The 27,022-nt window shown below is 37.6% G+C and overlaps 1 protein-coding gene across 1 annotated transcript; it reads left to right on the top strand.

Moving 5' to 3' along the window:
* The first annotated feature begins 5,983 nt into the window (after positions 1-5,983).
* On the top strand, positions 5,984-17,826 carry RECA1 (recA DNA recombination family protein). The gene is made up of 13 exons (XM_086241551.1): positions 5,984-6,271; positions 6,462-6,553; positions 6,665-6,740; positions 8,455-8,517; positions 8,640-8,769; positions 8,903-8,988; positions 9,071-9,196; positions 9,466-9,570; positions 9,698-9,754; positions 10,367-10,429; positions 10,524-10,600; positions 16,172-16,244; positions 17,484-17,826. The coding sequence occupies exons 1-13, from the start codon at positions 6,038-6,040 to the stop codon at positions 17,589-17,591; spliced, it is 1,290 nt and encodes a 429-aa protein (XP_086097677.1). The 5' UTR covers positions 5,984-6,037; the 3' UTR covers positions 17,592-17,826.
* Positions 17,827-27,022: the final 9,196 nt, after the last annotated feature.

The following is a 27,022-nucleotide window of genomic DNA, read 5'->3' as shown; positions in this document are numbered from 1 at the left end:
CTCGGAGGGAGCTGGTGTCGGCGGCCCGGGAGGAAGCCTGAGTGGGTGCGCGGGGCGGAAGCCTGGGCTCGGGCCGGGGCTGGCGGTGCACGGGGGCGAAAACTCGGAGGGAGCTCGGAAGCTCGGAAGCTAGGAAGCTTGGAAGCTCGGAAGCTCGAAAGCTCGGAAGCTATGAAGCTCGGGAGCTGGGAAGCTCGGAAGCTAGGAAGCTAGGAAGCTCGGAAGCTCGGGAGCTCGGAAGCTCGGAAGCTAGGAAGCTCGGAAGCTCGGAAGCTCGGAAGCTAGGAAGCTCGGAAGCTCGGGAGCTCGGAAGCTCGGAAGCTAGGAAGCTCGGAAACTCGGAAGCTCGGAAGCTCGGAAGCTCGGAAGCTCGGAAGCTCGGAAGCTCGGAAGCTAGGAATCTCGGAAGCTCGGGAGCTCGGAAGCTCGAAAGCTCGGGAGCTCGGAAGCTCGGAAGCTCGGAAGCTCGGAAGCTCGGAAGCTCGGAAGCTAGGAAGCTCGGAAGCTCGGGAGCTCGGAAGCTCGGAAACTAGGAAGCTCGGAAGCTCGGAAGCTCGGAAGCTCGGAAGCTCGGAAGCTCGGAAGCTAGGAAGCTCGGAAGCTCGGGAGCTCGGAAGCTCGGAAGCTCGGGAGCTCGGAAGCTCGGAAGCTCGGAAGCTCGGAATCTCGGAAGCTAGGAAGCTCGGAAGCTCGGGAGCTCGGAAGCTCGGAAGCTAGGAAGCTCAGAAGCTCGGGAGCTCGGAAGCTCGGAAGGTTTTTGCACCTCAACTGAGGGTAGAGAATTCAATGGGGAAAAGTTGTAACTTTCCCACAGACGGCGCCAAACTGTTGATGCTTAAAAATGGTAAAGCAGTCAACGTCGAGTCGAACCACGTTGGCCCGTTGACCCACCACTGAGTGGATGACACATTGAAGTGGGGCAGGAACGGGTAGCTGGGTCCGACTGGTGAGGAATGAGAGAGAATGATATCCAAAGCACCCTGCGCAAGTACACAAAAGTGAGCGGGAAGGGCACCGGTGTGGTGCCGGCCAAAGCTCCTCCGACGCTCAAGTCAGTGTTAAGAGAGATCTGAGAGCAGAGTGAGTGAATAGTATAATAATGATTTCAGTTGTCCTTTTGTGACAAGAAGGTACCTCTTTTATAGTACCTTTGGAAGAGTGTCAACCAATCGGTGACGACACGTGTCCTTTGTGGTGACTTGCACTGTAGGAGCGCCACGTGGCACCGGTCTCGAGGATCCGAGTGAGTTGACACGGGTCGGGGGCCCGGGAGGCTTGAGCTTGGGAGGCCGGAGCCTAAGAGGCCGGGGCCCAGGGGGCCGGAGCCTAGTAGATCATGGGCTAGGAGCCCAGGAAGGGCTTAGTCTTTTGGGTCTAGGCCCAAACAGCATGGTGTTAGGCCTTGTGTGACTTGTCGTTATGCCGAGATGATTAGTCATACGAACATGAATGAATTTTAGTTGGATCAAAGACTAGGAATTAAACTGATAAGGAAAATTAACTGCTAACCTAAAATTGCTTCAAATTGAGAATTTGAGTAATGCAAGCCCCTTATTTTGTTAATGCTTATTATGTGCTTGACTGCATCCACTAGCTTACTTAGCAAATACAAATGTGACTTGTGTAGTGAACTTAAACATTCATATATGGAACTGTCATTTCATGATTTTATGTGCATGATACATAAATGGTTCATTGAGAACAGATTTCCCTTTCAAGGAGTCTGCATGTGCATTACATTAACATTCATAGTGATTTGAATTAAAAATGTAAATTCTGATGTGTTTTAAGTGTTTGGACTTTCTAATTAGAGATGAAAGAATAAATAATTCTTTATCCTTGGGTGCAAATTCCTAAAAGTATGCATACAAGGTACTCTAGAGGGTTATGTGGTTTAAGAATATGCTAGAGGGGAAGAGATAGTCTTATCTGCTTCCATTAAAGGACATCTCACTATCTAAGGCCTACTTGTGAGTATATTGAGATAGAGATAATGAAATTACAAATTAGGGATAAGTCCACTGTTTTTAAATCTTGACAGGTGAGCTTTGTCATGGAGGAAAGGTACGTACTGCATTATTATTACATATATATATATTGATTGTTAACATGCATTTGCATTTCATTAACTACTCCATGTATAATTATGAGGAATATCAATATATGTATGTGAAACAATGTCATTATAAGTTGAGATATATAACTTCAAATCTAAGTCAGACATGTAATTAATGACTGAGTTGGAATCTCATTTAACTTAATGATTGAATGTGTAAGTACCTGATAAAGGGAAATGGCTTGATCAACCTGCTTGATTGTTACCTACTTGTCTTAAGAATGCTTAGGCCAGTATGGCAAATAATTATGTTTTCATTAAAGCTTATGTTGATATTCAAAATAGTTTGAAATGCACGCATTGTTTTGGATTGATTGAGCAAGGGATCAGCTGTTTTTGGTGATACTCACCCCTACACAGTTTGTAAGTGCAGGATACTCTTAGGACAATGGTTAGCATGGTGGAGCTTTCGGATTCTGAGGAGCAAGGAAGTTGGTGGAATAGGACTCCTAGCATTGACATCCCAGCACCCCCAACATCAGAGAACTCTAGTGAGGAGGAGGATCCCTCTATAGATAAGTGTGTGACAACCCTTTTTATTTCATCTTTTTAGTTGAGAAATATGTTGAACAAAGTACTAAGGATTAGTTGGGCTCATCATTTGACTTCTTTGCTTTTAGTTTCAACTGTTTGGTCTTTGGCACCTCAAAAGAATTCGATTTACATTTCTTACTTATAAAATTTGCTTTGCTTGGTATATTTCAAGGCAAGGGTTTACTATTCATTTCTTTCATTTATTTCAACTACTAAACCTAAAAAGCTCATCACATTGATGTAGCTTCCATTACTGCTGAAGTGCATTATTATATTTGCCTTACATTGACTATTAACTTTGGAGTATTCTCATTAGGGTTTAGTGAGTCTATTTCAAGGTTGATAGCCAATGTGGCACTGCCGCATGCCCAAAGTAACAGACCTAATTTTGAGGTATGACAATTAAAACCCAAAATCAAATAAAATCTAAGAAAAAAAATGAAAAACTAAAATTACTCAAAAGTGAACTAAATATTTACATTATGTAATAAATTACTAAAAGGTAAGGACTAAAAGACACGTTCTTTTAAAAGGGTATATGTATAATGCATGCAGGCCAAGTAAAAAAAAAGGATAGAAAACGCTAAAATTGAAGCTCAACAAGAACACCCAACAAGTTCATATCTCTACTTAAAATATCATAACTTCAATTTAAACCTCAGTAAACAATGAATTCATAGACAACTTAACCATAAAAAGCGCACTAAACCATAGCAACAATGTCCTATATATTATGAAGTTCCCCTTCACCTTAAAAAAAAAAAAAAAAAAAAAAAAAAGAGAATCATTAACAAAAGCTGTGATTGAACTCATAAGGCAAGAATCGGTTGCTAAAATGACACTTATATTAATGCCTAAAATCATTAATAGAAGATGTGACCAAGTTCCAGAATTACAAAATAATTAAAACTCTATGCATAAACCACAACAACAGAACATTCACGTACATAATGAGAAGAAGTAAGTAAATCATATACAAAAAAAAAAAAAAAAAAAAAAACAGCAAAAGCAAAAAGCCAAGCCTAAACTCCAAAGTTAAACAATATACAAAACTTGAAACAGAAATACATAAATTACTCAAAGAGAAAAAAAAAATCACAGATCAAACCCTATGAAAACTAACAACACAAATTCATAAGGAACATAAATCCAAACAAATTCAAAATCGAAGAATATGAACACAATTTTTAGATGAAACTCAAGATGAAGATCACAAAACCTGAATAGTCAAAGGAAAACACTAAATTAGATGTAAAATCTATTTCAATCATGAAAAATCAAACCCTATAATAAACCTCAACATCTGTTTGTACCATGGATTTTAGAAGATTTAAGTTAGGCCCAAGGATTATGAGCCCAAGTCCGAAGCCCAATTTCAAGTTCCACTTGAGATGACCTTTGCGAAAAGAATGCCTTGACGAAATAGTGTATTCTCGGCTACACCAAGCCGAGAAATTCATGGGTTGGGACCATTAGTGTAGTGAAACGTGGGCTTAAAAGGCTGTTAGAAGTTGGTCAGCAGCTGTCACAAAGGGATAAGTATAAGATCCCAGCCGTGTTCAAAGCCCTACACGTGGGGATTATCCAAAGAAAGCTGCCTAGGGTTTCAGGGCCCTAATCTGAGTATAAATATTAAAGCTACTGTCAAAGTGACGGCTCTCCAACAAAACACACAAGAAACCCAAGCTTATTTATTCTCTGAAATTCTCTGCAAAATGATTTAATCATTTACTTTGTCTGCCTTTTTTTTTTTCGTTTAATGCCTTGATTTTTCCTTTCTTTTATTGTAATTCTGTTTGTTCTCGCACATTTAAGAGCTTTATTTATTACTCTTTCCCTTGCATTTATTTCTTGAATTTAATATATTTCCTTGTCAAGAATTAATCAATAAAGCATTTAGTTTCTCAATCATTGAGAATTTATTGTCAATTTATGTCCTTTCTTTCCTTTGAATTTTACTATCCTTATCTGTGATTTGTGATTCCAATGGGTATTGTTACTAGATTTGGATCTTGAGATAAGTTAATATTCATAATTTTTAGTCCATTTACTTGTTTTATTCAGTCACTTATCAAGGAACAATACGAACACGTCTTAATTTAGGCAAGAGCTTTTGACACTTAAAGTCCTGTAATGCCCAAGCAGTAAAAAGAACCAATCACAATTGTTTGATCCCTTATACTTTTATTGAGTTTATCATATTTCTACCCTCTTAATTATTTCGCAAATCGTTCCAAGTATAAGTTATACTTGGTGGCATGCCCCTTTTGCACAGTTAAATCAATGATATGGATCAAATTGTAACCCAATCCATGAGCGAAGCACTTTTGACCATAACAACATCGACACAACATCTATTCACAAATCGTACAACTATAAAATGAAAAAAATTAGAAAGAAAAGCAAAGAAAGAGATCACATACCCTTACAACCAAACGAACTCAACAAACTCACATCAAAATCTCCACAAAATTGCTCCAAATATCCAAAAAAGTGCAAAGAATTTTTGCATGAGAGAGAGTTCTAAGTAGACGATCAAAAACGAAATCAAAAAATCACAAAAGAAACAACCCAATGACCCAGTTTAAAAGGGTAAAGGGCAATTTCATCAAAACAATATATATTTTAACCTAATACTTATCACACGAGGGTTAAAGGATAAAGTTGTCAAATAAAAAGGGTCCAAAAGGCCGAAAGTTTGTGATCTAATCTGAAAAGTGAAAACCAACTCAAAAATTATTCGGCCTTACTGATTATTTAAAAGATTATGGGAAAGGAAAATATTTGGGTCACCCCTTGGGGGTACCCCAAGGTCACCCCTCCCCCCAAAATAACAATTTCGGTAATGTCGGCACATGATCGGAACCGTTCACTTTTTAAATCACCTATTATAGATCATCTCTGCAAAAAATCAAATCAATCGGAAATCGTTTGGTTATATAACTGTTGTCAATTAAGTAGAAAAAATTGATGATTTTCAATTAAAGAGTGATTTTTTGACCAAACCGTTGATTTTTTCTATTTAATCAACAACAGTTATATAATCAAACAATTTCCGATTGAGTTGATTTTTTGCAGAGATGATCTATAATAAGTGATCTAAAAAGTGAACGGTTCCGATCATGTGCCGGTATTATTGAAATTATTATTTTGGGGGGAGAGGTGATCTTGGAATACCCCCAAGGAGTGACCCAAGTAGTGTCCTATTGAAAATGGGTCCTAAACTCTTAATTTTTTTTTCTTTCTCTCTTTTTTATAGGAAAATAAAGGCAAAAGGGTCCCTAGGTGTTCCCGTGGTCGCATTGGAGCAGAACCATTCTAATCTCTTCATATATCGCACTTTTTGGGTGCTGCATCTGTAAATTCCATTTTGTTAGAGTTTTAGTGATGGGTTTAGTGTTCAGAAGTAACAGCGGAAGTATGAGATGCTTGTCGACGCCCTCTCACTCACACTCACACTCACAGTGCTTACCGTCTCCTCTGTTATTCCAGTCTTCTCTCCCACAGCGCCTCAACGTACGAGTAACGGCGCTGAAGCCAACTAAAAGGGTTCGTTGTGAGCTCCAAGGCAAAGTCAATGGCGCTCTCTCCGCTGACTCCGACCCCCGCTTCCTCGACCGCGTATGCTTTCACAACCGCCTCCCCTTTGCGCCTTTTCCTTTATTTTTGTTTCCCATAAACAGAAAAATGCATTTGAAAACGCATAAGTAATACTCACAAACACACACAAGCTATTGACCACTTGCACAGTTGTTTTATGACAAGCTCGGTTAGAAGTAGACTAATTCTGATATCCTTCTTTTTCTTCCAGCAAAAAGCACTGGAAGCAGCAATGAATGATATAAATAGTTCATTTGGAAAGGGAAGTGTTACAAGATTAGGCAGTGCTGGTGGAGCTTTGGTGTATGCCCTTTATCTCCTTGGCATATCACTTTTTATGTAACCCATTTGGACCACCCCTGCTTGTATGATTTAGGTTAGAAGGTAGACTACTTAAAACTTTCTTTATTGCAGTGAAACTTTTCCCAGTGGCTGCTTGACATTAGACCTTGCCTTAGGTGGCGGCCTCCCAAAAGGGAGAATTGTAGAGGTATGTTCTCATTGTATGTTTTCATGCTTCTTTTATTTTTATTTTTTTTAGTTTTTTTTATGTTTTTGCTAGCTAAATTACACCTGCATCCTTTGGGGATTGAACCCCGGAACTCACTTTCCACCTTCACCCTTGTTCTGAATACAGAGAGGTTCTATTGGGCCCGAAGGCCAATTGTTGCTTCCTTTTGATTATATTCTTTGCACTTCTCATGATGAAAGATGCATTGTTTCATTGGAAAAATTGATTCGTTAAGTGGTGCGCAAGATGCTTATTTGATAATTTGTTTGGATATCCGGTAAATATTCCTGTCGAAGTGGTATCCTACCGCAGTTACTTGATCCACAGATATATAATCAAATAAGGTATGTTATGTCTGCAAGGAAACCTGAAAAGTCGGAATCCTGTGGAAGGATCCAGAAGAACAAAAGAAGAAACCAAATGCGGAAGAGAAGAAAAATTTGGACTCAGGAAAGAATTACTGCATTGACGAATGGCAGAATGAATTACTAGTAGATCCCATATTTATGATATTAGGACTATAATGCTGCTCAAGAGAAGTAGACTAGCTCACAGATTACAATTATTCACACAAGTTTTAAATCATGTTGTGTTAGTAGGAACTTAAAAAATGAACTAATAATCAAGTATAACATTGGTGAAAATCTGTCTCAATTATGTCTATTGTCCTAAGCGCTATAGTGTTCGTGATGATATGTGTTGGCTGACTGTGTAAAAGATATATTCCAGGTGACATGGTTCGTTAACAAAAGAAATTGTCAGGGGTTTCTCTAGTGGTAGAGCACTTATCTGAACACTCACAGCAAGAGTTTGACTCTTGCCCTCCTCTTCCCCTGAATAAAAAGAAAAAAAAAAAAAAAACTATTGAAAGATTTTAAATAGAAGAAGACGCATCAAGATAAATCTTTGTAAAAATAAGATGTATCAAAATAAATATTTGTTCTTTTAGATATGGTACACCAAGAAAATCTTTTTAGTATCCCAAAAACATCAAGAAGAAACAAGAAAGTGTGTGAATATTCATCAAATTCCTTTCATATATTATTTTAGTGAGATGCTAGCATTTGGGATATCTAAGGGTCAGAATTTTTTTATTTTATACGAGTTTTCTATTTGCAAAACAGTCGTGATTCTTTCTTTTTGGATTATTGCTTATTGAATTAAGATTTGCAGCTTGAAGTTTGTGATGGTTTTATTGACAAAGTTCTTTTTTGTTTACTGGTTCTATTGATATTTACTTAACATAGCAATGAAACGGCTCTTTCTAAATATTAAAAGTTTTTGCAACTCCCGTTATGTCAACCCCAAAATCAACCAATAGTTTTTGTGATTAATCCCTAATAACAATTTCCCTTAATTCCAACCCAAGTAATAAGGCTTTTTTAATCTGTTCCGTTTAACTCATAAAATGACTTTTGTAGTTTATTTTTACTACTGAAGCACCAACGGACGGGTCCATATTTCTTAAGTAGTATGTGCTCAATAGTTTGGCAGGATATGCAATGGATGACTTTAATATTCTACTTAAGCTTTATAGTCCAGTGGAAATTTCTCTTTATGACTTCATATTTTATACTGACTGGAGTTGTGTATCTTTAATGGACTCCATGTCCTCCCAAAGAAGTAGTTGAGCACTTCACTTATTTAGAGTTTCTGCACAAAAGGCTGATTTATCTGCTGTATTTATTTCCAGATATTTGGACCAGAAAGTAGTGGAAAGACCACTCTAGCACTCCATGCAATTGCAGAGGTGCAGGTACTGTAGTTGTCTGAACTGTCATTTGGAATCTTTAGTTTCAGATTACTGAGGAGTTGCTTCTTCAAAATTGTTAAATCTGTATCGGAATCAACATTTAGCTTTTCAATGATAATGTGCAGAAGCTCGGAGGCAATGCTATGCTTGTTGATGCAGAACATGCTTTTGATCCAGCATATTCAAAAGCATTGGGAGTAGATGTAGAAAATCTGATTGTCTGCCAGCCTGATCATGGCGAAATGGCACTTGAGAGTATTATATATTTTCTTGTCTGCATGTTTTGTGGGAACTAATGCAATTATTCTGGATGTATTCAGCATGATGCTTGTGAAATACATTCTGTATATGCTTGATATATTTCTTGATTGATTTTCTGTCATCACAGTTGCAGATCGCATGTGTAGATCTGGTGCCATCGATCTTATATGTGTTGATTCTGTCTCGGCTCTCACTCCACGAGCAGAGATTGAGGTAACCTTTTTATTTTAAGTATTTTTGAATTTCAGGTATGCAATTGCTCATATCTGACTTTCTGATCTTAATATATATGTAGGGTGAGATTGGAATGCAGCAAATGGGTTTGCAAGCACGTCTTATGAGCCAAGCTTTACGCAAAATGTCAGGAAATGCATCTAAAGCTGGATGTACTCTAATATTTTTGAATCAAATAAGATATAAGGTAACTCATTCATATTTTTTCTTTCTGCACTGGATGTCATCACAGCTGAATTGAACCTTAAAGTTTCCAGATACTATGGCACATACTTGGGTCCAGTTCAATAATTGAGATTGAGTGCCTTGGTCTGAGCTGCTGAATTTGAGTCAATAATTATTCAGATACCAATGATTGCAATTGTTCCTCCAGTTTTCTTTATATATATTTTTTTACCCCTAATCACAATTATTTCACTTCCAGAAACTAATAACATCATTCATTTATTTTGCAAGATTGGTGTATATTATGGGAATCCAGAAGTGACATCTGGAGGAATTGCATTAAAGTTCTTTGCCTCAGTTCGGCTTGAAATACGTTCTACTGGGAAGATAAAGTCTGTAAGCACAATTGACACTTTGTCTCATTGCGTATTAGCTGGTACATAAATATATTTATCTATGTACGTCATCTAATAAAGTTTGATCTATATTGTTTGCTCATAGAACATACTTCTATACTGATTAGGCAAAAGGAGATGAAGAAGTTGCGCTTCGGGTTCGTGTAAGAGTGCAAAAGAGTAAGGTAATTTTGAATACATCAAAATAATTGCTGCATCTTCAAGCATGTATACCATGCACAGAAAGAACTTTTCTTTTATTTAACCTTTATGATTACTTAAATAGTAATTACAATCTCACTACAAATTTCATGACTGGTATACAATACGACAAGTTGTTATGCCATTCTTAATTATGTGTTTAATTTCTCAAATTCCCTTGTCCAGTGCGGCCTGTGACCATGAAAATCCATGATGTAGCAGTCAACAAATTGTTATATTCACCTCGCTACGTATGTCATTGCAATCACTAGATTGCACTAGAATATCTTGCTGAAGTCAGAGATTTCTGTCAAAAGGAGTTGAATTCTTTTTTACTTTTCAGATATTATGAAAACTGCTTCGATCCTTCTTTTTTTTAGGCTAAATGATTTTGTTGTGATATTTGCTTATTTTTGTTGGAAGACTTTTGTCAACTGCAATTTCCTGATTCACAGGTTTTGTAATAATTTTAGTAAATATTCATGATTGCACATAATCATCTCTATCATTTTAATTGTTTAGTCCGCTACTTTGTTACGTTTCTAATTAATGTTGCTCATTTGTAGAAAGATCCTTATCCTAAGTAGTTGTTGTAGGTTTCGAGGCCATACAAACAAGCTGAATTTGAAATTGTTTTTGGAGAGGGAATAAGTAAACTGGTCAGTATCACAACTTACCTGATTGTACCCCGCGCCCCTCCTTCTCCTCCTCAATTGAAACCAACTCTGTTTTTGACTCTTCTCTTTCTTTAAGGGTTGCATTTTGGATTGTGCTGAAATGATGGATGTAGTAGTGAAGAAGGGCTCTTGGTATAGCTATGGGGACCACAGGTTTGTATTAAGCTTCTATTTTCAGCCTTTTTTTGCTCTTACATTGCTCTTGGTATAGCTATGGGGGACCACAGGTTTGTAATTGAACTTCTATTTTTAGCGTTTTGTTGTTCCACATGAAATCCAATAATGCACACTGCCAAAGAGAATCGTCTTTTTGTTTTTGTTTTTAGTAAGAAACCCAAATTTCATTAATAAAACAATCAGAAAATGCAATGTAAGAAGAACAAGAAATTCATCAGCAACTAATACAACAAACTGAAGCAAAATCACATAAAACACTCAAAACATCAGTCCCCCCCCCCCCCCCCCCCCCAATCCAGAGAAGATAAAATTTAATCCTATCGGTTATCCCACAGTAACTCTACATCCTTGCCCTTATCCTCAAAGAGCCTCGTATTATGTTCCATCCAAACATTCTTCTTTGTGGTGATTAGCAAGCATAGGGCATTCTTCTTTGGAGCATGTCACAAGTATTTATTTTCCCTGTACCACCAGTCATGTAAAAATTTGCACCTTTGTCGGAATACTGGCCTTCCAAATCAACTTAAATGGCTCAAAAGGGAGGACCTGAATGATTGTTGACCAAATGAGAAAAAAAAAAAAAAAAAAAAAAAGAGTTGGAAGAAAAGTTACTAGAGTGAACAGACCATGACCTTTTTGTCTACATGATTCAGATGGAAAGAGGCACTGTTTAGACACAAAGGAAATTCTGAACTCACTCAAAATCTCTGAAAGTGTAAATCCCCCAGAGATGATACCAATCGAAGAACAAGATGCTGAAGAAGAGATCACAGCATTGCAGTTCAAAGAATTCCGATATAAATGAGGAAATAAGGATTGGAAAGACAGCCCAAAATCTTCCTAAAATTTGACTTTATTTGCATTACCCGCAACAAATTTCACCATATGAGAGAAGCTAGAATAACCCTGAAGGACTTCGGAAAGTGTGTCTCTCAAAAACCCGAGAATTCCACCCATTAACATGACTCCATAGTTACTCTGAATGACTGATGCTCACAAGGAATCTTTCTGAAGAGAGCCTCCACAGCCACTTACCAAGTAAAGCCCTGTTTCTCTTTACTAAATTCTCAAGTAAATCCTTATTTTTCCTTTGGGTTTAACAAAAGATCCCAACAAATCAAGTGATCCTTTATTCCCTTTTGCCCTCCACACTCCCCTCCTAAACAAAATCCCTCATGAATTTTTAAAAAATCCAATAATTGCCTTTCTTTTGGCTTCCATATCTCAGTAATTCTCTAGCAGCAAGAAATAACAATTCAAGGACAAACCCACACCACTCCAAACACTCTCAACAATGAGCCAATATTTGCGTTATGAATTAGCAATGCAAAAGATTATGATCAACATTCTCCCCCTGTTGACACAAAGCACTGTAATGTGGAGATAAACAAGCATAAAGTCTTCAGACAAAATAAAAAACAAACAAGCATAAAGTCTTATTCTTCGGATTTTTCACAAGTATATATTTTCCCATGAGCCACACACCAAGTAAAAAGCTGCACTCTGGTGGGTACACCAGTTTTCGAGATCATTTTATATGGCTCACAAAATTGTTCAGACTGATTATTTATCAAATTATGGAAAAAAAAAAAAATTTACTAGAGAAAGAAGAGGTTTGGAAGCCAGAGTACCTTGTAAGGTCATTGGGTTGGCTCGAAGCACATGAGAGGGTGAATACTTGCGACTTGATTCAGAGAAGGAGACCAAGTTGTTACTCTCCTCAACAATGCATCATGTGCAAGATGCAGGGGAAAGTGCTAATCATGTTTTTGTGAACTGTTCAGTAGCTTTAAGATTATGGCATAAGTTGTTTAGGGACGCTGGGTTGAGTTGAGTGATTGCTGCTGGGTGATTTTCCTTGCTAAGTGAAAAACACAATTTTTTGGTGGAGGGGAAAAAAAGAAGAAAAAGAAGTCCTGTGGGGTTGTAGTATACTCGGTGCGTTCTGGGTAATTTGGATGGAGAGGAAAGGGAGGTTTTTCGAAGATTATAGTGGGTGGGGGGTGGGGGTGGACGAAATTTTGGGGATTGTAAGGTTTGGGCTTCACTGTCAATTGAATTTAAATATTTATCTCCTTGTATTTTCTTGGTAATGCTAGATTGGATAGCAACTGTAGGATGAGCTTTCATTGTTGCTTTGTCCAATGCTGGTTTCTGTTTGTCTATAGATTAGTGGTGTACTCTGATATGGACTTCTTGTCCTAGTGTTATCTTTTTTAAGATGATAAATACCATGTGTATCCTTTCAACAAGACAAACGAGAAAAGAAGAGGGAGCAGCTGGTTTGCAAGATAGTTTTGGAGAAGGTGTACAGCTGTGTGGAGTGGGATTTTCTCAAGTTCACTTTGGGGAGGAAATGTTTTGGGGGTGCATGAAGGCAATGGGTTCACCTTTCTTATTCACATAATTGTGGATGTAATAAGTAAATTGGTAGATAAAGCTAAGGAGATGCATTAATGGGATTGGCAGTTGGAAGGTAAAGTGTTAGATTTCTCAATTAGGAGACATTTGTGCTTTGTGAAGTCTGGAAATAAATAAACTAGGCGCCTTTTAGCTGGAATAAGTTCACATGAAAGTAACGTGGAGTCATCTATGGTTTTCTCTTGTAAATCCTATTCAAGGCATCTAATGGACTACCCTTCTCTTTCTTCTTTCATTACCTCTCATGTAATATGAAAGGATGAAGTACCTCCTAAGGTATATGTGTTAGCTTGGATAGTTACTCATGGTCATGGATGGTGAATACATGTGATATGGTTTAGAGGAGACAACGTTCTCTTTGCTTATCTGCTGCTTCATTGCCCAATGCCTGCATCTCTATGGTCAAGACTTTTCAGGGAGGCTAGTTTGAGTTGGGATAACCCAGCTCTGTGCAATGCATTGCTGTGTGAAAGGTTTAAGTTCTTTGGACGGAAGAAGAGAGGTGTAAAATTTGGGAGATGTGCAATGGTGGCCATTTTTTGGGTGGTTTTGGGTGGAGAGTATAGAAGGGTTTCTGTTGATGTGAAGGCAGAAGAGGTGGATCATTTATGGGAAAGAGTTTGGTTCTGGGCTTCTTTATGGCCATTGGTATCTTAAGAATTTAGGGGTAGCTCTTTTTCTGCTATACACTCAGATTGGAGAGCCGCTATGTCTTAGAGTTTCTTTTTTGTTTGATGTTTTTTTTGTTTAGTTGTAATTTTCCTGTAGGGCTGAGTGGCTTGTAGTTGTTTTTAGGATGGAAAACTTGAATTGGACACCTCGTCGTCTGTTACCTTTTAATTTTCATTATGAAGCTTTGTTTCTCATGGAAAAAGAAAAAGATAGTTATATCAGCTCCTTTGGCTACAATCTCTGGGTTACCAGACTGATACAGAAGGAGCAAAGATATGTTAAACCCCAAATTCCCTTTCTTCTATGACAGACCCACAAACCCCATCACTTCCCCTGCACAACCATATTCAAAAGACATATTCAGCTTGCAACAGAATTTCAAATTTTAATTCTCTGAATGTGGCCAGCGAAAACATATACATGATTCATGCTCCTAACAGAGATACCCTGATGTGTTGATAACAAATTTACCCACGTCAAAAACATATTTCGCTACATAGTCTTCTGAACTCACTGCATCCTCTGTCTTGTGCTCACTACCATGCGCAAAGACCACTTCAAAATCATTCTCATGCCCATCCACTTGTAAGCTCCCTGATAACAAATTTGCTTCAATCATTGCCTCATCTCTGACTGTATGATTCTATGGACCAAGAACTTCACCTCAAAAACCTCATTTCATCAAAGACCTAGCATTCCTTAGCCTTCTCTATGCTTTACTTTCAACTTTTTTCTTGTGGCTATAGACCAAATTTTAGCATCAGTTAGCTTTGTCAACCTCCTTTCCCAGCAATCCACAACACACAAGATCAAAATGACTAAAGTCACTGCTCTTCAGCTCTCTCACTTATTGTCTAAATTCTCTGCACCTTTCATTTGTGTTGAGAACACATACTCATCTTCTGATAGTCTGGCTTGCCAAACTTAAACCAGTCCAGTTGCTTAGGTTGACTTCCACCGGCATTAGGCCTCCTTGCTACAAATGATACCCTCTTTGGCTACTATATTAAACACAAGCAGGCAGAAAACTCCATAACACTAATTCTAACTTCGAACAAGTTAACAAAGTTTGTTGGTTGAAATCAGTTTCTGAATACCCAACATGTCACCAACTTTTGTATGAAAATTTTAGGACGCCACAAATTAAAAGGTAGACCCTCTATAGCAATTGATATAATTAACTATTTTATCACAATTATTGTTAATATTTGGATCCCATTGTGACGAGAACATTGTAAAAAAGGACCTTGAATGAAACACCTTCCATAATCCTCAACTCTGGAGCCTCCTTCTCAGTTCTCACTGCTACAAACAACAGAGCTTTGTTTTGGAATGGATAAAATTGGGTTTTTTTTTTTTGTTTTTTTTTTCTTCCAATAATCTTTGTAAGGAATGTTTTACAAAGAATGTTTGAATCTTAATCAAGTCATGTACACATTTCTTTTATACCACCACTTGTGCATTTTGTGCTGTCCAGGGTTTTCTGACAGCCAGCCATTATTTGCTTCATTCAACCTGTTTTCTCAAAACCTACTCGTTTTGAATCCTAGCCCAGCAGAAAGGACTCGGAGGAAAGTTCTCCAACCTATCTGATGTCAAAAATATAATATCCTGAACTAAATGGTTTTTAGCATTATCTAACATATGAGTAAGGTATTTTATTGTTTTCTTGTACACATAAGCGAGGCAGGGAGTGTAGCAAATTCTTTGGTTGTATTTTTGCACTAAATAAATGACAGGATGTTAATTTTTAGGTAAATACGGGCTGCCCTCAAAAGTTTAAATAGCTCCTAGGTGAGATGGGAGGAGCAAAAACCCTTATGGGGGATGCATGTTGCTAGCAGTTTTTTGGGTTATTTGGATGGAGTGCAGATGGAGCATTTTTGAGGATTATAAAGGAGTGGGAGAGGAGGAACTCTGGGAGAGTCAGATTTTGGTCGGTTTTGTGGGCAACAGTAGCTTCAGAATTTAGAGGAACTTTTTCTGCTATCATGTAGATTGGAAAGCTGCTGTATGTTAATGTTTAAGATAGCGGATTGTCTTGTTTCTCTTTTAGGGTGTGGCATTATGCTTCAGATGTAAGATGTTCTGCTGTGGACACCTTGTCATTAATCTGTACTTGGTTTTTGCATTTAATAAAAAATCTTTTTTTTCTCCAAAAAAAAAAAAAAAATATGAAAGGAGGAGATTTACCTGCTACTCCGTGCTTACATTCTCATTCATAAACCACAGAATGTGATTAAACTTTAGGCTTTTATTCCTCCCAACTATTTTTTTTTTTCTTGTTATGACACTTTTATTTTCCTTGTTTGTAAAACAGTTACTCATTTTCTTTTCTTTTCCATATCTTCCTCTCTTTCTCTCTCTTCCAGAAAAGTGTGCTAAAATTTTGCTCTTTCCTCAATTGTACAACTGCTGCAGCTAATTAATGGCATTTGTTTGTGATTAAAAAAGGTTGGGACAAGGAAGAGATAAAGCATTGCAGTACCTGAGAGAGAATCCTCTTCTTCTTGATGAAATAGAGAAGGTTTGGACAATACCTAGTATGATATTTTTGATATCTTCAATTGAACTTGATGCACTACCCTAGCTGTTTTTTTTTTCCTTTTTTCTTCATCAATACATTGTTTCTTATTCTTTATTCTAGTGGTTAAGACCTGTACATTGTTTGGATGGTATATTGCTTCACTTTCATTCAATATGTGTGAGGAATCTAATGAAGATGCTGTTCATCATCTCTTACATTGTTAAATGGCTTGGAAGTTTTGGGGTTTGATGGTTTTGTCTTGTTTGGGGTTTTATTGGTGTTTAAAAAGAGAGAAGATCATTGTATTTCATATTCAAATGAAAGGATTGCACTGATTTATACAGGATACCAGGACATAAATTGCTCTGGTTGTCAGCTCTGTGGATTAGGCCTTAATTTAAGCAAACAACCTTTATTTAGGCAACATACCTAATAATCCACCATTTAACTGAATGTCTGATAATCAACCTATATCATTGACACTCTCCCTCCAGCTGGAGTAGATATTGAAACTCCCAGCTTGTTGACAATAGAATCAAAAGCATGTGTATGAGTTTCCAAAAAATATGGACAGATCGGGCCCATAGATAATCAGGGCCGTTGAATTTTGTACTAGTCAGAGTAGAAGAAGAGGGAACCCTTTCTGTTTGCTTCGCCACCTATAGGGACCAAAATATTAAGCTGAGAACTGAGCGAGATCTGCGAGAGATGATTTAGTGGAACCTAAGACATAGTAGCAAGAGAGTTTTTTTTTGTTTTTTTCTTTTTTTGTTTTGTGGTCAAGTAGGGTCATGGGTAAATTAATGGTTTTGCAGATAATTACACTTGGATGCCCTTATATGGGTAAATGACACCCCCCTCTAATGTTATTTGTCGTAAAAAATTTGAAGTGCGAATATGATGGTCCAGTGCAACATATTAATGATGAGCATAACAGTTTTGGAGAAAATAGAGGGAAGTCTTATCACTAGTCCAGCATATTATGTTTTCACATGTTCACAGAAATTTGTATTGAGGAAAGTTGGTGTTACTTATCTGTTTTGAGGGGAACTACGTGTAAAAACCTCAGAGGAGGCCAGTATAATTTACTCATAATTATAATTTGATGACAAAATTCAATATATATATATATATATATATGCTTTCCGCAATTTTTTTCTCAACCATGAAGGTGGGATTGGAAATGGCATTTTCTATTATTTGGGAAGGAACTGAAAGGTTTGTGAAATGCATGTGCAGATAGTGCGCTCCATGATGACAGATGGAACCGGACAAGTAGGCTCATTGCACACGAAGGACTTGCCAATACCTTCTCAGGATGAAGATGTTTTTGAGGAGATCCAGTGAGAAGAAATGGATCTTGGTGTTATCACTGTTTTCTATACTGGCCGGATCAAGGCAAAACCATTGTTGGGAATTGCAAAGAAAAAGCAGCAGTTGGCTCCACCGTCTATTCATCAAATGTAGGATCAGGGATGTTTGACAAGTTGAGATCAATGTCTGCCTAATTCTGTTCAGTTCCAGACTCAAAAGGGGAATGCATTCTTTTCGTAATTTTGTGAGAGCATGAATTTATGGGCATAGAGGATAGGTGGGGGTGGGGTTGGGGGGTACTTTGAACTAACAGGCTTAAGGTATTCCCATTTGAGTTGTCTTCGTATGATATTATTATTCAAATATGAATATCAAATTCATAGAAAGCAAAAATTTTTGTGTCATGTATAGTAACTTATAATGATCTTCAAAATCAAAGGAAACAAAAGACAATTTTGAACAAAAGCTAGCACCATATGACCAAATGAAGCAACTTTAAACTGTTTGGAATGATCTGTACCGTGTGCTTAGGCATTGAAAGGGTCAGATTTCCCTTAACTTAGGACTATGTAGTTTGAGCCCCTTTGTGAATATCCATCTTTAAATTTAGCATGTTACTAGAGGTTCATTTCTGCTTGTCTTTAGCAGCAAGGAAATTAAATTCATTATTTAGGGGAAAGTTGGGATTGTGGAAATAACATGCTCTAAGCCTCTAATTTCTTGCTTTGATATGATCAACAAGAAAATCTTCAACTTAAGCGTGGAAAAAATATTGATAAGTTCGGGGTTATAAATTCTGAACTTAATTTGACATAAATAGCTGTTATTTCCAGAATTTCAATTATATTTAAAGAAAGAAGTCATACCCACAACAATCAACAGAACTAGGGATGGGTTCGGTTCGAGAACCCCAAACCGGCAACCGACCGGACCCCTTTCGGATGAACCTTTTGGTTACCTAGACCGGAACCGAAATGCCAGTAAACTGGCACTCGGTCGGACCGGCATTTTTGGTCAGCTCGGCTCAGTATGGGCCTTGACCAGCTTGAGTGAAGAGAGAGAGAGAGAGAAGCCGCGCGTCAGAGGTCGAACTGGGTGGCTTCGATTCGCCGCCTTGGGGAGTTGTCGGCATGAGGGAAAGGCATCAAAAGGACCGGCTCGACAAGAGGAATGAGTTTTGGGTGGTGGGAAGTCACGAAGCCGTCAGAGCACAAAGATCGCAGGCAAAGGGCTTGCCTCTGCCCTAGCTCGGGTCGCCGCGATCCTTGCTTTTCTGGAAAATCAAAACATATGGGCAAAGAGAGGAGGGAGAGGTGAGCATTTCGGAGGTGGTCTCGCCTCCATCAGCCACTGGACGACAGTGATATCGCCGATCAAAGGCACAGCCAGAGAGAGAGAGAGAGCGTGAAGTCGGGGAGAGAGAAAGGGAAAGTGAGAGAAATGAGAGAGAAAGGGGAAGTGTTGGTAGGAGAGAGAAGAGAAGCTTAAAAAATAAAAATAAAATGTTTTAAAAATCCATTTAAAATTTAGACATTAGGGTATTTTGGGGGTTGGACTTTGGGGTTAGGGTGGGGTTTAGGGTTTGGAGTTTTTACTTTGTATTACATATGTTTTATAATTTATATAAAACATATTTTATATAATACATTTATGTACCCTAAATATTTATATAGACTATAGTTATTAGTTATAGACTGTTATCATATTATACCATACTAAACATTTCTATAGACTATAGTTATTAGTTATATACCAACTATAAATTATTAAATTATTATCAATTATAGTCGTAGGGTATATGGTATATCGGTATAGGATATAATAAGCCTTATAATGTATAGGATTTAAAATTTTTAAAATACACAATAGGGTTTAGGGTTTAGGGTATGGGATATAGGAATAAGATATAGAGTTTAATATTTAGTTTATAGTTATATGGTATAAATTGTTTAGAATATGGTATAATATTAGTTTAGGGTATTTTTAATTAGTTTTTATATAGAAATGTATTATATAAATTAAAAAACATATAAATTATTAATTATAGGGTTTAGGGTATAGAAAGGGTTTAGGGTTTATAAATTTATATATTTTTTATATAAATTATAGAAATGTATATAAATGTATTATAGAAAGGTATTTTAGGGTATAGAAATGTATAAAAATGTAATATTTAAATTAAATGTTATATATACTCGGTTCGGTTCGGTAAACCAGTGGTTCTAGGATATGAGAACCGAAACCGGAACCGAACATACCGGTTCAGTTGGCAAACCGATATCTCGGTACAGTTCCTCTCCGGTACGGTTATTCTCAGCATCGGTTAGAGCGGTTTCGGGTACGGTCTCGATTTTTCGATCAAACCAACCCAGCCCTAATCAACACCATCACCATCACCACCACTACCTTACCTCTAACATTGTCGCCTTGCTAATAACTAGCGACGTGTGACTAGCAGGGTCCCCTGAGGGGGAGCAATGATCATATGTGATGCTTACCCTCTACTTTCTTCATTTTGTGTTCTTTTCTCTTGCTTATGCAGATTTGCCTCTTGGAGACGATCTTGATTGAGGGTGCGCAACGTTGAAGTCTCTTGTCGGGTGTCCTTAGGTCTCATCATGTCCTTTGTCTTGCAGCTGTTTATGCCTTTCATTGGCTTCCTTTATATTATTTCCATTTGGGATAACTTCGAATAATGTTTACCTATGTTTTATTCAGTTTGTAAACTTATTTGGATTTTACTATATTTTGATAATTTCCTTTCTAGGGTGTTGATTTAACTATTCCACTCTAGCGGGTTGGTTAATTTTTATCTACTTATTTATTTTGATCTTATTATTTCCTTAAAGATTCTATTGTGTAATGAGTACTCTGATCCAACCTGGTCTATTTAAATTAAAAAGGCTTAACCCGACTTGAGTTTCTTAGGGGATTACTACTTGATTATTGGTATTAATTTCTTAGGAAATTCAAGAAAAGTGCCTATGCCGCATGCTTGGGGTTCGGGGTGCGACAATGGTGCGATCATGATATCACACATCACATGCACCCTTAAGGGGTGTGTACAGCATTAAGAGGGGATTAACCTCTTTGTTGCTTCATCTATCATAACAACAACACTCTCTCATCTCTCCTCGATCACCATCCTCTCAAACCCTAGTTTCTATAAACTTTTCTCTTCCTCCATTTGTGTGATCTTCCAACTAAATCAAGTTGAGATTAGAGAATCATGCTCATGAGATGAGCCTAACTAGGTCCATGATTCATAGTCACATAAATCCCATGGTTCCTTATTCTCAGAGAAAGCCCTTTTAGCCAACATTTCTATAGGATCTCATTTAGGGCATCTATTAGTGTGTCAATCCTTTTGTGATCTTTCACTTGAGAGATTAGGAACCAAGCTAGTGAAGCAAAAGAAGGAGAAAGTGAAACCTTCACCTAGGCCGAAACCACCAAGAGAGGAAACCCCCAAGGGTTGGCACAAGGGCTAGTCTCTTTAGGCTTCAAGGGTAATTTTAAATTTCTCTCTCTCTCTCTCTCTTTCTCTCATGTTTTGTTTTCCATGGTCTATATATGTCACACCCCGAACCCCGGGTATGCGATAAAGGCACATTTCTTAAATAACCCGAGGAATTAATACCAATAAACCAGCGTTTATCCCCCAAGACACTCAAGAAATGTTGAGCCTTTTAACGGCAGGGTTGGATCAGAGTACACTCAAGAAAGGTTGAGCCTCATTACACAACAGGATCTTTTAAGGAAATAATAAGATCAAAATAAATACGTAAATAAAATTAACCAACCTGCTAGGGTGGAATAGTTAAATCAACACTCCAAAAAAATGGAATTACCAAAGTATAAGTAAAACCTACATAAGTTTACAGAATGATTAAACCAAAATGTCATTGTTCAAAATAGGTTTCTAATAACAAACACTCATGGTAAAGCAAGAACGGCTGCAAAGCAAAAGACATAGATACAGAGACCTTGAGACACCAGACAAGAGAATTCAAGCTGTGTACCCCTCAATTGAGATCTTCTCCCTCTGCATAAGCAAGAGGAAAGAAAACAAAATCAAGAAAGTAGGGGGTAAACATCACATATGATCATAACTTCCCTTAGGGGACCCTGCTAGGTTTGAAAACCTTTAAAAATATTTCCCTGTGAAAGATTGATTTCTAAAATCCCGAAACATTTCCACAAAATTGATTTAACACTTTAGCTGCAGCAATATATGGTAAACATGCATAAAAACTCATAAATAACAATAATTCAGATGATAAATACACATTAGGTACAACTATGATGTCAACTGCAATAGACAGCTACTATAGCGAGAGTGCCCTGGTAAACAGAGATAAAAACTCGCAATTGAGAAACCTATCGCCTGCCACTGGATCAATTATGAGCTCTGGCTTCGCACAAGCACATGTCACACGTGATAACTTGGCTAAGCACCCCATAACGTAAATGATCAATTCTTCTAGAAGGTTTAGGGATTTGAACCCAAGTTCATCAATGAGACTACCCTTACTCTCAGATAAAACACAATAAGCATAATAGTATGTTATAACAGTTTAAAAACTACACATACACATACACATACATACACAAAGTTCATAGTCAGGAATGTAGGATACATCCCTCTACCTGAAATCCAATGCATTTCAAGTATTCTCTTCCACAAGCTTTCCACGTTCGCACACGGTCTTATCTTGGCAATTCCTCCGTAACTAGACAATACGGCAACTTAACCTCTTAACAATTCGACAACTGGGTATTTCGATAGAGACAATTTCGACAAAAGAGAACAAATTCTAAGTTAGGGGCGATTAACAATAAGGAAAGACGGTATGACATTTTTTTTAGTCACACGTCGCCGGTTACTAGTCCTAGGTAGACTAAATTCTACTATTTAGAAATTACTTAAGGCTCCGTTTGTTATGCTGGACTGTGTTGGACTGGATTATTCTTATGGATTATGCTAGATTGTGTTGGACTAGAGTAAGCTGGACTAAATGTTATTCTATGTTTGGTGCTGTGTCAGATTATAAAGCTGGATAAGCTAAATAGCACTGTCTTGTGTTTGGTGCATGACCAGACTAAACTATAATTATTTTAATTTTTAAATTAATAAAAAATATAATTATCAAATTTTTTAATAGTTTGAAGGCCTAAAACAATTAATTTTATATATTATTTTATTAAATAACATGTTATCTAATAACAATTGTAACGCCCCGAACCTCGGGCCCATAAAAAAAAACCATGAACATCAAACGTTTAAACCTCCTTCTCATTCAATGAGCCATGCATATAACATAAATACATTTGATAAATCAGAGTGCGAGCCCAAAAACATTTATTCAAAATCACTTTATAAAATCAATCACATAAATCAAAATAAAATGGGTCCCACTGCCTCGTCTTCTCCTCACTGCCTCCTCAGCCTGCATAACCTGCAAAATAACCGCAACCACACTGCACCATATCCATGGTACACCGGGTCATTCAAACAAACAACTCGGTAAGCTCACTAGAGCTCGTATGAGTGAAATGACAAAATAATTGTCCTCAAATAAGTCTTCAATTTCCGTACTAAAAATAATCCACAATAAAATCCAGAAATACTCAATCACATAATAAATTCATCGCCAAATCATCCAAGCATTAAGATAAACATAATTCCTCAAATTCATATCAAATCCCACCAATAATAATAATAATCATTCCATCATTCTGGCTAATCAATTGCCTAATCGTCAACTATTAACCTCAACCTCAATCATTCACATCTTAATTAATAACCTCAACGCATAATCACCATCAATGTCCATCCTCAAGATTCAAGCCTAGATTTTACCAAATCCTAGCAAACACTACAAATAAGCAACCAAACAAACAAACAGACTATCTTATTTCACTCACAGTCTAACCACGCAAAAAGACCGAAATGCCCTTGGACGGCAACGCGCTCGGATGTCAAATCCGACAGCATGACAGCATCGGGAATAAGATTTCTCGAGCCCGCGTACCTGTTAAGACTAGACAACCAAATCAAATACAAACAGAATTCACAATGGCCGTTTAAACGACCGAAACGGGCGGCCGCCACCACACACGGTGGCTGCCCAGCCCCCAAACAACACAGAAAACGCCACAAAACTCACCACCGGACCAGGAGAAGCTTCTGGAGGTTCCGAAGAGTCAGAACAACGAAGAAAACTCACTAAAACACCGCCACACAAGGCGGAGCTAGAGTAGCCGTGGCTGCAAAATAGGAAAATCGGATTCGAATCACAAATGGCTCAAACTAAGTACACAGACACTAAGGAGACGTCCAGAGGGTCAACATTTATACATGGGTCGATGGCCAATTATCGCCGAAAAAGCTTGAAAATCGCCGGAGAAGCGCCGGACAAAATTCTTCGATCCGCCGCCGTTTGAGGTCATCGGAGCATGGGGTAATCACGGGGAGGCTCGCTATGATGAGAGGGAGAAGACCCAAGTGGCCTAGAGTCGCGTCGTGGCCGGAAAATGCAGATCGCCGGCGGGGAGGATCGGCCCTGTTCTGCGTTGATTCTCGGTCTACAGTGGTCGACCGGCGAAAGGAAGGGCTGCTGGGGGTCGGCGATGGCGAAGGGAATTCGCCGGTGCCCGTCACTGGTCGTGGGGTGGCCGGACGGCGAAACTACCGAGGAGGAGAGGGCGGGCGGAGAGGAGAGAACCGGGGAGAGTGAGAGAGGAGAGAGAAAATGGAAATAGAAATCTGATTTTTGGGTTTTAAAACCCACTTCGTAAAAATTACAAGTTTGCCACTCACTTCACATGTCTGTATCTTTCAAACCGTAACTCGAATCGACGTGTACTACGTGTCTATGAAATCGTGGGCTCGAAACCTATCCAACAGACCCAAAGTCAAAATCGAAAGCCCATTTTTTTTTAAAATCAACTTTGGGTCATGCCTAATTTAAAACAAAAATTAAAAATAAATCCAAAACCTTTTTAATTTCCAAATAAATTCCCAAAATTCTTAAAATAAATTTTCAAAATGTTTAAAATAAATCTTTGAAAAATACGGGGTCTCACAACAATCCCCATGTTATTATAATTTTTCATATTTTTAATTCAAAGATATATCACTTATGCCGAGGATTCAATAGTCCTTGTTGATAATTATTGGACTTGTGTACAAATAAAATGGAAGAACAATGGATAAGAATCTGAATAAAAAAAAAAAAGAGACAGAATTTTTTTTTTGGGTAAATAAAGGAGACAGATTTCAACAAGCAAATACAGAGAAAAACAAAAAAGGAAAAACTAGGGAAAAAGAAATCCATAAAAATTGGAAAAGAAACCCATAAAGAAGAGAAACAAGAAAAATTAAGAAAATAAAAACATGAAAAACTCCAGAAAAATCCTAAGACATCAATCGGAAGAAGCACTCCCAGAAATCCAAAAAGATTAAGAAAAAACCAAGTCATCAATCCAGTAGAGATAAAGGAGAGAGAGAGAGAGAGAGAGAGAGAGAGAGAGAGAGACTGAATAGCTGTTTTCCTTCCTTGACTTCAATGAGAGAGTTGAGAACAGATCTTGGAAGAATCTCAGATGAGTTTGGGAATGACGACCAAATATCTCAGAAACGTCAAATAGAGAAAAAAAAAAAGAAAAAAAAGAAAAAAAAAGTGGAAATAGAAAAGAAAAACAGGGGAAATAGCGTGGTTTAGTCTATTTTACCAAGTTCTTATTTAGCACCCTCTTTCCACATGGTGTTATTCAACACTGTCTAAGCATGAGTTTTAAGAAAATCGGTGCTATGCAGTACCACTTAAAATAACATTGGGTGATGCCAAATGCAGATTACAAGTGTTATTTAACACAATCCTCTCTAATCCTGTGTAATTTGGTTAGGGTTTACAAGCTTCAAGTTTTATTTTGAAGTCAAATCAATTGACTAATTGCTTTAACTCAAAGCAATTCCTCAAAATAATTTAGATGAATCCAATTTAATCTTTGCAATATAAACTTTTTAATCCTAACATGCTAATAACCTTTAATTAAAGAATTAAATCTCCAAAATAAAACTAGGCATGCTCAATTAATAAATAAATCCTATTTAATTAATCTAAGCATGCATTTTAAAATTAAAGCCTAAAAATAAATAAATAAATAAAGAAGAAATATTAAAATACTTACCCAGTTGTAGACCTCTAAAGCTAGACTCCACTCCCAGAGACTCCTCCTTACACTCCCAAAATTTTAAACTATGAGAATTTTCTTCCATTTTGGTATGTCTCTTCTTGGAGAGACTCCTAAAGAACCAAGGAGTGAATAACTCTAACTTCACTTGATAGTGCAAGTGAAGATGAGGAACAAAGATCTCTATTGATAGGCACTAGAGGGTTAGAAGAAGTTGTAAATCTCCAATATGAGACAATTTGCATTAAAAATGCACAAAGAACGGCTAAAACACAAATTGAGTTGGAATAATCGAGCTGGAAACCCGTTTACAGAGACAATACGGGTGCGGGTCACCCGGTTGAAGACGCGCAGGTCAACATGACCCGGCTTGCACAGTGACTGGTCCCAATGAAATGGACGGTCCAGATCTCCCTGGTTTAATGAGGCGTAACGACCATGATTAAATCACGAGGATCGATCCGGTGTGGCGCACTTCATCGTGAGCTCGTGAGCGTACCCATTTAGCGTGTGCATGGCACCGCTTCAACATGCCTGGGCCAATCGCGTCACACCGCATCGGCGTGTGTTAGTCCTAGTCAGTACTCTTTTAATTTCTTTCTTTTTCTTATTTTCTAATTTCTCCAAACTTCGTAAATTCACAAAAAATAGCTCGGGACTCCAAATAATTCCTTGAAAATTCTTACGGACTCGTAGTAATTAATCCTAATTTTTTGTAGCTTTAAGACAACAAATTGTTCTTTAGAAAAATGAAGGAAAATTCAACTCCAATGAATTTAATTCTCAAAAATTAATTCCAACTTGATAATCACCAAATTCACACTCAAGAGTACTAGAGCTCAACTCTAAACCTTTACTTGTACAAGTTAGTTACACAAAAGACAAAGGAAACTCAATTTCTTTAATAAACCTTAAGTTTCTAAATACAAATAAATTTGAAAAACACGTGTCAACATATGATAGGATTGAAAAATCCAGGGTGTTACAATATATAACAAGTATGATCTTGGGTTTTACAAGGGAATGTTGAAAAGTTTTTTGAAACCTTGATTATGTTTTCCCTTCAGGGATGACATATTGGTCAAAGGATATTTGACTTTCATGTATCACATGGAGTAAGTCATATAATATTAGAAAGCTTTGGAAAATAGTGCAAATATGTGTTTTGTTCATTATAGATAAATGGACAAGATTGAAGGATGGGAAAGAGAAGAGATTGGATGGCTTGGGTTTAACAAGCCATCACATTAAAACGAAAGCAACGG

The sequence above is a fragment of the Dryas octopetala genome, chromosome 4 (genome assembly GCF_963921425.1).
Source record: "Dryas octopetala chromosome 4, drDryOcto1.1, whole genome shotgun sequence".
In the NCBI taxonomy this organism is placed as follows: Eukaryota; Viridiplantae; Streptophyta; class Magnoliopsida; order Rosales; family Rosaceae; genus Dryas; species Dryas octopetala.
Note: the sequence above shows the minus strand (reverse complement) of the source record. Positions and strands in the feature narration are given on the sequence as shown.